Below are 15,399 nucleotides of genomic sequence, written 5' to 3' on the forward strand. Positions count from 1 at the left end.
CCCTCCAGCGGGAGCTGATCCCGGCCGATGGTTTGTGTTTACCACGATTATACAGCGTCGGCTCCCCGGGGAACGCTCACATTCGTCGTGGTCCACGCTCCCAGCAACAAGCTCGAGGAGCGCCGTAGACCTTTCTCCACCCCCGGGATCCCCTCACTCGCCTCTGATTGGTGGTTGATCATCGGCGCGTGACACGAAGAGCCGCACATATGGAAAAAAATATTACACAAATTAATTGAACCATAAAACACTTTTAATCTATATTTGTATCTCCAGTCAATTTTAACTTCCTTCTCAAAAGTGCAAGATAGGAGATTAGGGCCATTCAATTAACTGTGGAAGGCTCTGATAGGCTCTCCAAGACTCTCCAAGGCTCTGATAGGCTCTCCAAGGCTCTGATAGGCTCTCCTCCGCATGGCGCCGACGACCCGGCAGCCAACGTGCTAAACAACATCGAAAAGTGCTGACAGTGCGGATCCGTGTTTACCGGACGGGGGGAACCGGAGGCTGGGCGCCGTGCTCGACTTCATCAGCTGTAGAGCCGAGATTATATTCTCAAAGAACTTCGATTAGATCTTTTTGTGGACTACCAATAATTATTATGAGAAGCTCAATAATATATTGCATCGTGAAATTAATTGATTAATTAATTGATGATGGCAGATGTATATGTGAGCGTATGCATGTACGTGAAATTGATTTGGTTTGGGAAATTAAAAACATAAATAACATATTATTTATAACATCACATCATGTGCCGCCTCCGTCCCTCATTACATAGTCCTCTACACTCGGTGTACCCCCCCACACCGGTTCAAGCGGTTCTTGCTGACGTCGTCCCCCCCCCCCCCCCCCCCCCGGTCTCTTCTCTTATCGTTATTTTGTCTGAGCCTCCCGGCCCTCGCTCTGCAGTCTCCTCTCTGCCGGTTAAAACTGGAACGGCACAAGGCCGCTGTGTCTGTGTCCGTCTGGCCTTCTTGTATCTCGTGTCCGGGAGAGAGATGTGTCTGCTTTCAGTCATCCTTGCAGCTGTTATTTTTAAGCCAAATATAAAACTATGCACAAGTAAAACACATTTTTCTCTATACACTACTGTTCAAAAGTTTGTGGTCACTTTTTTTACAATGAAGATAACATTAAATGAATCATAAATTCTCTCTCTACATAGGTAATGTGTACATGACTATTCTCTGGTGTTTAATGAAGTCTCTACAGAGGTGTGTAGAGGCCCATCTCCAGTGTTCTAATGGTACATTGTGTTATCGCCTTAGAAGACTAGCGGAGGGGTAGAAAACCCTTTTTATGTGAGCGCAGCTGAAAACAGTTATGCTGGTGCGAGAAGCTGTAAAACTGGCCTTCCTTTGAGCCACAAAAAGAACAACATTAATATTTACAATATAAATCATGACTTATAACCTCGTTAACGTCTTGACTAGATTTAAGATTAATTTTTCAATCCATTTGATAAATAAAAGTGAGTTTTCATGAAAAACACGAAATTTTCTGCATGACCCCAAACTTTTGAACGTGAGCTTATGTTGTGGCAAAACACAAACTAACATCAGGTAGACGGTAGACGGAGTTCAGTGATGTCATCTTTACGCTCCCCAGACGAAACCTCGCCCCACATCGATCAGGCAGGTATCCGGCCGCGGGAAACTGTCTGTCAGGAGGCGTCTCCACCGGTGACACGGCCAATCTTTGACATAACGCTCAGTCTGTGTCTTCCCAGTCTCCAAAGAAGAGGCTGTCATGCTTCAGCAGGCCGGATAATTATTTCCGTCTTATCCCCTGCGTGCCGGGACCCAATCCCGGCCCTTCAATAGGAGCCACGGGGCCTCGCACCACTTCCCCATCACCTCTCTCTCTCTGACTCTTTTCTTGCCCGTCTCTCTTCTTCTTCTTCCATCTGTTTCACTTCGCCTCCCTCTCTGACTTCAAGACCCTCTTTTCCCCTCAGTCTGTCTTTGTGTCATCCGCTCTGTCTTGTTCTGTGTCCTCTCTAAGAATAGATAACGCACCGGGGGAAAATAGCTCCTCTGTTTGACAGAGGTGATGCTCAAAGTAGAAGATGGAGCAGAGAAGATTGCATATACAGAGATAGATATGTTCTACATGCCTTGCTCATTCGATGCTCCCTACATGTATGACAAAGAACACACGGAAGCTGTCTCTTCCTTTCATCCACATCTTTTTATGTAACATGAAGCACAATAGCGGTGTGTCTAGGAATCTGTTTATTCCCAGAGCACGCCGGCTGTGTCTAACGTGTGAGAGCTGTGACAGCGCTTACCTTTTGTCTCGTGTAAGAAGGCGAGAGTTTTTACTTATTTGTGTGCCATCTATATTCAAACGCGTATCAACAATGCTGCGCGGCGATGCTTTGATACCGCCCGCAATTTATTTTATTGCTTTGTATTGGGGGGGTAATGTTGTGTATTGGGTCCAAGATTGTAATGGAAGATTTTTTTCGGTCAATGGGGAAAGGAGGAATGAAGTTGCCGTTATCGAGCAAGAAGGAAAGTTGAGAAACGGCTTCTCAGGTGACTGACAGAGTTGACAAAGGGCAAAAGGGCAGGTGCTTGAGCACCACTAGGGGTCTATCTGTGCACGTGCCTGCATACATACATACATGTAAGTATATATATATATATATATATATATAATTTATTTATTTATTTATATATATATATATATATTTTATTTATATATATTTTATATATATATATATATGTCCAGTTCTCACATCCCTCCTGGCTGTGTCATCGTCTCGGTACTTTCTGCTCTGGCATCGAGTCTATTGCATCTGTCCATCCTGGAGAGGGATCCTCCTCTGTTGCTCTCCTGCAGGTTTCTTCCCTTTTTTTCCCCCTGAAGGGTTATTTGGGAGTTTTTCCTGGTCCGATGTGAGGTTTTGGGGCAGGGATGTCTATGTGTACAGATTGTAAAGCACTCCGAGACAAATTTGTAATTTGTGAAATTGGGCTATACAAATAAACTGAATTGAATTGAGTCCAAATAAAAAGAAATCCTCAACACCACCGCGTGAGGCAACTCACTCCTATCTCGCGTCAGTCGAGGAAACGGGATAATCGTTTCTCACCAAAATGTCCGTCTTTCCCGAGTGGTGTGATTTAGAGCCTGCAGGCCCCGCCTTTTGGATTTTAGTAGCCGTGCATGTAAACCTGCTGGGGCCCCCCCGGGGGGGGCCGAGCACGGGGGACTCCCTGCAGATCGACAACCAAATAAAGAAGTTCCTGCCAGAAGAGGCGGCGGCGGCGCCGGCTGTCTCCAGTAGATAACGCGGAACAATTGCCCTTAATAGGCCACAGAGAACACAAACGCCCATCTTCGGCACTGCCTTTTTATTTATTTATTTATTTACTTTGACTCCGATCCGCTTCCCCGGTAACAAAAGGAAACGAGACGCTTTTCCCTTTTCTTTCCTGCGGAGAGATTAGCGGCGCTTAAGAGGGGAGCACGGGAGCGGAAATGTGCGTCTGGGCGATAATTCGGCGACGAGAGGAGCGCGAGGCGTTCGGGTTGGAACTCGTACGACGTGTTTGTTTGCCATTCGTCGTCTACGGGAGAGTTTCTGAACACGTGGCGCGCTCCTTTTTCCTTTTTATATTCAGATTCCCATCGATGTAGAATTTGATAGTCGTGTAATTTAGGCACGGCTTCATCCGCATGGGCCGCGTGAGCGTGTCAAATTGTCCTCGTTCTCCGTTTCTTACTCGTCCTGAATGCCCTTATATGCGTATAATAGCAGCCGGAAAAAGCCTATTTTCCGCCGCGAAGGCCCTTTTTTTGAGGAGCCTTGGCAGGGATTCGTACCGCCAGCAGCAACCATCCCATTTTTTTTTTGTGTGGACAATTTGAATCGTTTCACACCAGCAGCCAGGTAGAAGGCTCCGGCTCACGCCGCTGAAAGAACGCACAAAAGATCTCTAAAAATAAAAATAAAAAAGAGCACGCTGGCACGTTATACCTGCCGCCTCACGCTGAGCTCTGATGAAAGGAATCCAGCTCACCTGAACTGAATGAATGCCTTTTTTTTTTAAAGGAGAGGCAGCCCCGGCTCCCGTGACAGCGGTACAATGCGGCGGAGCGTGTGGTTGAAGGATCGGCGCGCGGCGGCGGCGCTATTTCATCGCTGAAGGATTTCGCTGTGAGCTGAATGGGAGCCGAGCGGTCGTTAGACTCGTGATTGGGTGGAGGGCGTCACAACCCTAAGATTGACCCCTAAATGTGGCTTTCGCTCTGTGGCCAGTTTGTGCCGTTTTAACCCCTTTCAGACCGGCACCGCTCTAAAAAAAGAAGCAATATACTGTATTTGATCACGACAGAGTCCTCCGCCAGAGCTTTACCAGATGTATGAATTGCAATTAAGAATATAATGAGCTGTCCTTGAGGAGAACGTGATTAGAGACTCACACATTTTTGGCCTTTTCTGCAGTTTAGCTGCGTTTCCTTTTTGCATGTTTTCAATTAAAGGTGTTTTTTCCTCCGGGCACACGGTAGTTAACCACAACGTCTCACTTTGAATTACACTCGTATTGTAGCTATTTTTACTTGCAGTTGGCAGAAGTGGTAGAACTTTAACTTTCTTTGCACGCTTGTTGGGGTACAGTAATGATCCTCAGGCTCTCGTAAACTTAAAGAAGAGAATTTATTAGAGAAATAAAAGTAAGAAACTTGGAGCAAAGTGCAACTCGGCCCTCCTCACCTCGGCCACGTTTCTATAAACAGATTTTACTTCCGTGCCAAGAAACATAAATCATGTCTTGCGTATCGTTAATATACATGGGTGTCAATAGGAGACGCTTGAATGGAAGAAAAATGGTTCTTCCCAATGGAGACGAGTTGAGGAATGGGCTGCAAATAGGGAGAGAAGAGAGAAAAGAGAGGAGAGAGGAGAGAGAGAGGAGAGAGGAGAGAGGGAGAGGAGAGAGGAGAGGAGAGGAGAGGAGAGAAGAGAGAAGAGAGAGGAGAGAGGAGAGAGAAGAGAGTAGAGAGTAGAGCCTCCTCCGGTGAGGCTGCAGAAAGGCTTCTAACTCTCTGCTGCCCCCCAGTGGTGTGTGTGTGTGTGTGTGTTATAGTCCTCAGTGTGTGTGTGTGTGTGTGTTATAGTCCCCAGTGGGTGTGTGTGTGTGTGTTATAGTCCTCAGTGTGTGTGTGTGTGTGTGTTATAGTCCTCAGTGTATATGTGTGTGTTATAGTCCTCAGTGTGTGTGTGTGTTATAGTCCTCAGTGTGTGTGTGTGTGTTATAGTCCTCAGTGTATATGTGTGTGTTATAGTCCTCAGTGTGTGTGTGTGTGTGTGTTATAGTCCTCAGTGTATATGTGTGTGTTATAGTCCTCAGTGTGTGTGTGTGTGTTATAGTCCTCAGTGTGTGTGTGTGTGTGTTATAGTCCTCAGTGTATATGTGTGTGTTATAGTCCTCAGTGTGTGTGTGTGTGTTATAGTCCTCATTTATCTAACACGAGGAGCGATGTTGCATCACATCCATGATGTCATTGTTATATTTATTAAGATTGTTCTGTCATTGGACCAGAATCTCTTCTCCAGCCGAGCGCTGCTGTGCGTCGCCTTCAGGTGTGCGTCTCCTTTGTGTCTTTTCTAATTGTCTGTGTACACGCTCCTAGTGGCGGTCGGTGGCGGTGTTGAACCTGTGTCCCTGCTGTGGGCCACACCTGCACAGGGCGGTGGGGCAACACACACTCCCATGTATGCCCAGAGGCAGCAACACACACACACTCACACTCTCTCACACACACTCACACACGCACACACACACACACACTCACACACACGCACACACTCACACTCTCTTACACACACACACACTCACACACACACACACGCACACACACACACTCACACTCTTACACACACGCACACACACACACTCTTACACACACACACACACACACTCACACTCTCTTACACACACGCACACACTCACACTCTCTTACACACACACACACGCACACACTCTCTCAAACACGTATAAATGTGTGAAGTGCAGATAAAACCCAACAGGCTGTCAGAAGAACAGTTTGATACACAGCTTGAGGTTTGAGACGCCTCCTCCTCCTCCTCCTCCTCCTCCTCTTTCCTCCCTTCCTCCTTCCCCTCTGCCACTCTCTTCACACGTGTAAATGAACGACGACCACCGAGCTCTACTCTGGTCTTCTTCTTTTTTTAAGTGTGAACATAGCTTTATATTGGAGTCAGAGTGAGTTTACACATTTTTCCCCCACTGACTGAAATCAAGGGGCATTTAAAAATAAATTGGGGCCACTTTTTGAAATTTGTTAAATAACATTCAACCTTTGTTCAAAAATAATATATGTACTTATTTAGGCTCACGGTAGTAGTCTACAGATTAAAAGTGTTTTCAAAGATTTTTTTAACACAAAACAAAAAAACATAAATCATATTCAATGTTATTCTTATTTCTTTGTGGTTATTTATTGTTATTATACTATTAACAATTATAACTTATTTCTTTTTATTTTTATAATTCAAAATTATATTTATTAATTTGTTTGTGTACATACCTAGCACAGGCGATACAGATAATAATAATAATAATTGTATATAATAAGACACACACAACTAAGAAAAAAGAAAAAACGCTATTACATTTTTAGAATTATTCGAGGAAGTTATGGGGGCATGTGTTGCCCCTCTCCTCGTGATATCAGGGGCAACATTATATTTCTGAGGGGCAGTTTTTCCCTTTGCCCCGGTGTATTTCTGACACTGATGTGTCACAGGTGTCTCTTTTCTTTGGGCTTTCTACAGCCTAAGAAACACTTGATGTCATCGGGGTTGTTTCGGGTTGGGCTCATGACTTAAAATAATATCAATAAAACCGACGGTAGCCCAGGAAGGGCACCGACCTGCCCGGTGTTGACCAGAAAATGAAGAATCCAGTATTAATTTGAGCTCGACTCATAGGAATGAATACGCGTCGGGGCATCGGGGTATCGGGGTATCTCGGCCCCTGAAGCGTTGAATTTTACCTTTCTTTTTATTAACCCGTCACTTTTTAATTCCCCATCACTAAATTGCTGGAGGCACCTTTCACAAGGCTAATTAATACACTAATACAAAATACACTTTTGAAAAAGAGATTGCATTTCTTAAACAACGACTCCCAAAGTCTCAAAACAATTACACAACCGTTGTAAAAACTTCCAAATCTAATTGTGTTCACCGCTTTCGTGATTTGAGCACGCCACACACCGTATATTATTATTATTATTATTATTATTATTTATATTGTATTAAAAGTACAAGTGACAATGCCAACTCTCTGAGGAAATTACCCTAATCTAATTTAAATTGATTTCTTACCCCAAAAAAAACGTCCTAAAATGGATCATAATTTGCAAAGATATCCATATTTAGTCGTGTTATATTAGAGGAACATGCAAACTGCCATAGAAAAAAAAGGTCTTCCATTATTCCGCCTCCACCTCATCCATTATTTAAATAAACTACAGCGCCTCATCATGTTATTACACAAGTAATCTGGAGGTCGTGACTCATTTCTGTTTTTCATTTCAACATCTGAGTCGTGTTCATTCGCAGTTTGGGACGAACGCTTCCTCCTCCTTCTCTCTGCGTTGACCCGACTGCTTCCTTTCCTCGCTTCCTTTCCTTGCTGCACGTGAGGCCGTCGCTGTGACGGCCGTCCAACTCCTTGATCTTCCTCTCCCTCTGAACATCGCTAACCGCACGCCGCCGCCGCGCCCACGAGCCGCTCATCCAGCGCGCCGCCGACAGATTAGCAGTGATTATAAACAAACATGGAGGATTAATCCTGTGTGCTCTCAGTCTACTTTTCCACTGAGCTCGCCGGGGTAATTACCAAGCGCTAGATTGTTAGTGTAATTGCACAAACACACACACACACACACACACACACAGGCTCTCGCTGCCTTTCTCCACTTTGTGTTATCAGCTTCATGCTCATTTTGGAAAGATCTCTTTTGCAACAAAAAAAAAAGGAAACATCTGACGGGTGAGATTGTAAGCCACAACTCGGCGTCTTGAAAACTCAAAAGGTTTTTTTTTGTTCTCGATGTCTCTGGTTTTGAAGAATGTGAAGTCGTGACGGCAGAGGACACCTTTAACGTTTGAGTATTTGAACCTCGTCTCCAACAGGGCGGGGTCTTCTCTCGTACGAGACCTCCTCGTCTCCAACAGGGCGGGGTCTTCTCTCGTACGAGACCTCCTCGTCTCCGTCTGGGGTTTTTGTTTCTTCGTGGGATTCAACCTTCGGCTTCCCGGCCAATGTTATCAGCGACTTCAGATTCCCATCAGACGGCGGAGGAAAGACTCCGCTTGTGAATCCACAAACAAAACGCCGTGCTTAAGGATATCCGCCAAAGGGCGAGAATATGTACACGAGCGCCTTCGTCTGAACTTCACTCGGCGTCTCCGTCGAGTCAAACGTGAACCCTGTTTATTGCAATAAAACGCTGAAAATACGTCTGTTTTATATTCCATTAAGAGGGAAAAGGAAAGAGCTTTATGCCGCATGTTTTTTTTGTAAAGGCCCTAATATGATGCATGGCTCTGCCACATTGTTTTTGAAACGCAGCCAGGTGCGCTGCGTCGTCTTCTTTGTCACGTCGCCCACTCCCCCATTGAAATATTGCTTTATTATCTGCCCCTGATGTTGCCTTTTTCTTCACCTGCTGCCGCCCTCTCAACTCCAACAACATATTACTCCATCCCGCCCCGGCTGTGACGGTGCGGTGCGGCCTCCCCCGGTGCACGTCGTGTCGTACGCGGCGGTGGGGGGAGGCGGCTCTAGCCCCAAGTCCCCCAATTGGGTGAATTTTTGTGTTATAAACTGTCTATAACATTATAATAAACATGAGCAAATATATTAATGTTGGACATCAAATTAAAGAAGACAACTTGGGCTACAAGTATCAGTGAGCCATTTCAACACAACTCAAACACCAACTGAAATAATAATTAAAATATAATCATAATTTTGTCAGGAGTCGGCCCACTCGGAACGTTTCCGGAACTAGCAATGCGTAGCTTTGTGCTATCGTAAAAAAGTTGATGTTAGAAAGCAAGAGGATCTTCACACAGATTCTAAATATCTTCACAGAATCCGTCTGCGCCAAAGCATCACGGAGATATGAGCCAAAGAACACAGCAATATGAATCGCTTCATAGCTTTACAGCCAGCAAATTCAACTTACTTTTGTTCTTGAGAAGAAGAAAAAACGATTTGGTCTCATGTGTTGCCTTTTATTACAACAGCCACATTATTCAAATGGCTTTTGTGTTTGCAGAGCTACACCCTTTTTTAGTTTGGGTATGTCATTTCGAGCAGAAACCTCAAATCGGGCGGGGCTGAGGAGGTTAAATGTTGTTCCTCAAGTCACGAGACCTCGTTCGCTCGCCGTAATGAAAGCCACGGGATTCAATTCCTTATTTGTTTGTCCTCCGCTCCCCGCAGGTCGAGGCCATCCTGGTCAACATCTTCGGCGGCATCGTCAACTGCGCCATCATCGCCAACGGCATCACCAAGGCGTGCCGAGAGCTGGAGCTGAAGGTGCCGCTGGTGGTCCGGCTCGAAGGTAAACGACAACAACAAAAAGATGGGTGGAATAAAAAAGAACCGTTTGGAAACCGTAGCCCCTCTAGGGGGGTCTGGAGTCTTTACTGCTATAAGACACACGCACATACATTAATGTTGCACATCAAATTACACAACAGAGCCATGGCTACAAGAATCAGATAGCCATTTTTTATAAAATACAACTGAAAAATCAAATATTCATAAAGATATGGTCGACACCATTAGCTGGGCGCTATCAGAAAAAAAGCCTGATGGTAAAAAAACACGACCATTCCGCACTGATTCCACACATTTCTTGCTGTCTTCATTTACTCTCACCCAGGAACATATAGACTGATATGTACACGTCTGAACAAAAGACACAAATGTTTAAAAAGGTAAAAATGATTAAAATAGCCCCCTAGTGGTTACAGAGATGGATGCAATTTTCAGAGCCGAGGCCTAAAAAAAACGTTGTGCTTCAAAGGTTAAATGCTGTCGTCACACCCCATATGGCCACTGTGTCCAACTTTAATGGAATAAAGCTTTTAATCGCTAATACATTCCTGGTAATCCAGCCAGTGAGGAAAGTAGACCTTGTCACGTCATGGTGTGCTGCAGGATTTAAAGCCCGTCTTTCCCTCCTCGTCTTTTAAAGCCGTTGTGTTGTTGCTCTCTGGAGCCGATCCATCTTCATCGCGGCCCGGCGTCCCGCCGAGAACAGGAGGGCATTGCTCACACGTGTCACATTGTGCCGCGCCCGTCATTAGCGCCGGCCCAGAATAACGGCAGAGATGCACTGATTGGCTCACCTTTCACCTGCGTATGCTAATGAGAAAGTGTGTGTGTGTGTGTGGTGACTCCCAGAGGCGCGACGGGCCAGTTGGTGGTTAGCTTAATTGTCAAGATCCTGCTGAGTGGTGTGTCCGGAGTAGGTGTGTGTGTTTGTGTGTGTGTGTGTGTGTGAGAGCACTTCGTACTGTATGTCCTCACACACTCTGCTAATAAGGTGTGTAGGTCAGGGCGCGTTAGCCGTTTCTAGAACCCCGCGGTGCGTTCAGGCACTGCAGTACAGTACAGACATGGCTGCTCTGAGTCTGAGACATACATGAAGTGTAAGCATCCCCATCCCTGAGCAATGTGTGGCCATTGTTTACACTATTCTCCCCTTAAATAATCATTTACGTGGATATTTTGATGCTGTATTTCCATGTATTGAACCCCATCAGCCCAAATGCACATTTTGGAGACCTCTCGCCGAAACCTTCTTCACTAACGAGGCTCTAATCTGGTTCTGCTTCACTTTTTCAAACACAAACTTGGCAGAGATACTCTTCATATATTCTGCTATGATTCTGAGGAAGATTAAACCGTTCAGCCGCATCATTCAAAAGATATAATCAAAATAAAAAGTGCTTTTTTTAGGCGAATCTGTAACTTTTTTTTAATGTGTGCTGTGTGCCATCTTCATTTAATCTTAACCAGTAACATACAGGCTGATGTTTACACATCTGGAGTATTCCCACAAGTGTTTACTTTTATTATAACACCATCATTATTCAAATAGCCCTTGTGGTAGAGGACATACACCCCTTTTCGTTTTCTTATTTGGGTATGTTTTTTTCAAGCAGAGGCCTAAAACAAAAAGGCTGGGGTTAAAGAAGTTAAACAAAAGGAAATATAATATAGGGACTTTTTTTAGGACTTTGCACCTGAAGCTGTAACAAGAACTGATGTGCGGCTTGAACTGCACACAAATTGACTTTGCCCGATTCAAACCGTCTTGATGTTGCCGATTGACCACGCGGCCGAAGGCTCCCGAACCGCGCCGCGACCGGATTGGTCGAGGTATCGAATAAACCGACCCCTTAATTAGTCGCCGCGTATTTCTCGTGTTGCGCAACCTGACTCGCAAACAGAAGGTCACTGCTCGGCGGTTAGGGGCCAACCACGTCCTCCTGGCCCGGGCCTAATCCAAGCTTTATCTGCGGGTCATTACATCCTGGGCCCCGCAAGTCTAGTGGAGAAGATTGCTTCAGAATCAATCGGCTCAGCTCGCTACGCTGACCGCCGGGCGGCGAGGAGAGCGGCCCGGCGCTCTTCAACGGGATCAGAATGGATTAACTGGCACACTTTTTAATTGGGAAGGCTCTTCTTTTTTTTTTTAAAGGCCTGAGTTGATTACATTGGTGGAGTGTTATGTATTCCCACATGTGGAGAAGGGTCATGTTGTCGAGATGCTGATAGGGTGGAATTAGTTGCTTGGAGTACGAGCTCGTATAGAGTCGAACTGAAACAGACCCAGTTCCTGGCTACAGTATGAAGACCTCGTTAGATGGCATTCACGCTATGCATTAATTCCTGATAATGAACGCCTTGTCGGGCATTATTTCTGTTATATATATATATATTTATATATATGTAAATGAATATTTATATATTTATATTTATATATATATATATTTACATAAATACATATGTATAAATATATACATATATATATATTAAAATATATATTGAAATGTATATACTTATATATATATATTTATTTAAATATATATATATACTTATATATTTATTTATGTATCCACTTATATTCATAAGTATGCCAAAGAACCCGCACACACACATGCTTGCAGTATTGAAAGGAAGAGATACGTGAAGAAGAACAGTACTGCCCCCTTTGGCCACAGTGCACACATGGTCATGTTGCTCTGGGAGGAGGCTCGCTGCCACGATAGGGGGGAAACAAATCCCCTTGAACAGTCCTCAGGGTTCAGAAGAGGTGACTGCATTCGCTTAACTTACTGTTCACCCCGGCTTATTGATTTACTGAGCCGTTCCCAAACTGTCTCTCAGTTTTCTCCCCGTTTTTTGTAAAAGGCGATCCGGACATATTTCTCCCACTTAATTAAAAAGTGATGCGAGGTCCAACAGTGTGGTTGAAGCGGTCCTTTCCGTCCCGACGGTGTCGTCACGGCTTAAATAGTCATCTGCTGCAGCTAATGCACACATAAACAGGTATTCATGTACATGTAGACACACTGAATACAAAAGAGCAGACACCTGCTCGCTTTGACTCTGACCCGACCTCTTTTTTATTTGAAATCTATACATTTATTACATTAATTGTACGTTTTCGACAATTCCCAATTGTTTCTTCCTTTTCATTTATTTAGCTTTTTTTTTCTTCGACTCTTTGCTTTCCAAAAAGCACCGAGACAGAATGTTGTACAGTTGCGTCAGATGCCCAAAAAACTGAATTTGATGGTATTTGGTTATACATGAAGGTTCAAATCGATGCGTTCATATAAAATGTGAACTCTCAATGTCAGAGAGCCTCTGTGGATGTAATATACAGAGCTACAGTCTCTCTGAAACAAGATCAGGAACATGAAATCTTTCATTAATGACTGGCGAGCACATGGAAGGAGCATGTGATGTCTGAAGAGAAACCCCAGCTGTTTGGTTCTGAATGTTAAGTATTGATGACATTCAGTGATGAAAGAAGAGGTTTTCACACCAGTTGTTCAAGGTTACTATTTCTGTTATATTCTGTGCCAAAAAGTCTATAAAAAGGAATATTCAGTGATATTATCAACAAGTTTCTCTCTCTTATTTTTATATATATATACATATATATATATTTGTATTATATATGTGTCTATGTACATATAAATGTGTTTTTATATATGTATATATTTTTATATATTTGTGTATACAGGACTGTCTCAGAAAATTAGAATATTGTGATGAAGTTCTTTATTTTCTGTAATGCAATAAAAAAACAAAAATGTCATGCATTCTGGATTCATTACAAATCAACTGAAATATTGCAAGCCTTTTATTCTTTTAATATTGCTGATTATGGCTTACAGCTTAAGAAAACTCAAATATCCTATCTCTAAATATTAGAATATCATGAAAAAGTATACTAGTAGGGTATTAAACAAATCACTTGAATTGTCTAATTAACTCGAAACACCTGCAAGGGTTTCCTGAGCCTTGACAAACACTCAGCTGTTATAAATCTTTTTTTTTACTTGGTCTGAGGAAATATTAAAATTTTATGAGATAGGATTTTAGAGTTTTCTTAAGCTGTAAGCCATAATCAGCAATATTAAAAGAATAAAAGGCTTGCAATATTTCAGTTGATTTGTAATGAATCCAGAATGCATGACATTTTTGTTTTTTTAATTGCATTACAGAAAATAAAGAACTTCATCACAATATTCTAATTTTCTGAGTCCTGTATATATTTATACATGTATGTATGTGTATATATTTATATATTTAAATAACATAAATAATATATATGTATATGCATGTATATATTTAAAGATATTTATATATACTATATATATGTATTTGTTTATATATATATTTATTTATATAAATATATGTATATACTGTATGTATTTGTGAATATATATATATATATATGTTTGAATATATTTAAATCTATATGTATATTTATATAAATGTATGTATATACTTAAATATATATTTATATAAATGTATATATACATATTTATATATATATTAACATGCATCACATTACAAAATTAATTGTGTAAATAATAAGATTAATGCTGGTGGAATGCTGGTGCACGCTGGCACGTTCATGTAATTAGTCAAACCGGTGCTATGGCAAAAGGGCCTTTGCTCAATGCTAATGGTGTTTTGTATTGGTTATGAATTCAACGATTCATTTGTAAAAGAAAGATGCCGTTATTCCTCTTTGAAAAAGTAATTTGTCTCTTTTTTATTAAAAACAAAAGTTCAGAGCGAGAGGATCGAGCTAATCGCTAAGTTATCAAGCGTGGCATCGTTTCTCCTCTTGTCTTTTACCTTCTGCATTTCACAACAACTCCCTGTGATGCACGAGGAACCACGAGAAATCCAGATTAACTCCGGGTTGGAGAATAAAAAAATCTTCACTAAACTCGACTCGTTTTAAATTACTCGCAGATTTATGAACTCCAGCATCAACAGAACTTTTGGCACATTCCCAAGTCGTATTATTATCCTGTTGAAACGCGGTGGCCTTTAATCGACTCACGCGCTGATTTAAAGTGGCGTCTTCAATAACAGTCGCCAGGAAGCGTGCACATTAGTGTCGCTATCCAACATGATGCAATTATTTAGATGGCAAAATACTTAAAGGAGCTGCGTTTGACATTCAGAGCGTTAATATGGCAGCAAACGACTCTAAAGTTTGTAAAGATCAGGTGGAGTTGGTGTCTGAGCCGAGGAGGAAGCGTCTTGCCTCGCGCAAAGATTGTACAGCCGGTAGCGTTAGCATCGCCGCTTAGCAGTATAACTGTGTAGTAGTAGTATTCCTGTTTACTACAGTAGTATTCCTGTTTACTACAGTAGTATTCCTGTTTACTACAGTAGTATTCCCGTTTACTACAGTAGTATTCCTGTTTACTACAGTAGTATTCCCGTTTACTACAGTAGTATTCCCGTTTACTACAGTAGTATTCCCGTTTACTACAGTAGTATTCCCGTTTACTATAGTATTATTCCCATTTACTACAGTAGTATTCCTGTTTACTACAGTAGTATTCCTGTTTACTACAGTAGTATTCCCGTTTACTACAGTAGTATTCCCGTTTACTACAGTAGTATTCCGCCACTACAGTAGTATTCCCGTTTACTACAGTAGTATTCCCGTTTACTACAGTAGTATTCCCGTTTACTACAGTAGTATTCCCGTTTACTACAGTAGTATTCCCGTTTACTACAGTAGTATTCCCCCCTCTCTCTGGAAAACACTGTCCGAAATGTTGTG

The 15,399-nt window shown here is 42.6% G+C and overlaps 1 protein-coding gene across 1 annotated transcript in view; it reads left to right on the plus strand.

Moving 5' to 3' along the window:
- suclg2 (succinate-CoA ligase GDP-forming subunit beta) overlaps nucleotides 1-15,399 on the plus strand; it is a 95,571-nt gene that overhangs the window by 74,982 nt on the left and 5,190 nt on the right. The window contains exon 10 of the mRNA XM_056438116.1: nucleotides 9,501-9,621. Within this exon, the coding sequence (XP_056294091.1) occupies nucleotides 9,501-9,621 (121 nt within the window). The remainder of the gene's footprint in view (nucleotides 1-9,500; nucleotides 9,622-15,399) is intronic.

Source organism: Pseudoliparis swirei, chromosome 18 (genome assembly GCF_029220125.1).
Source record: "Pseudoliparis swirei isolate HS2019 ecotype Mariana Trench chromosome 18, NWPU_hadal_v1, whole genome shotgun sequence".
NCBI classification, from domain to species: Eukaryota; Metazoa; Chordata; class Actinopteri; order Perciformes; family Liparidae; genus Pseudoliparis; species Pseudoliparis swirei.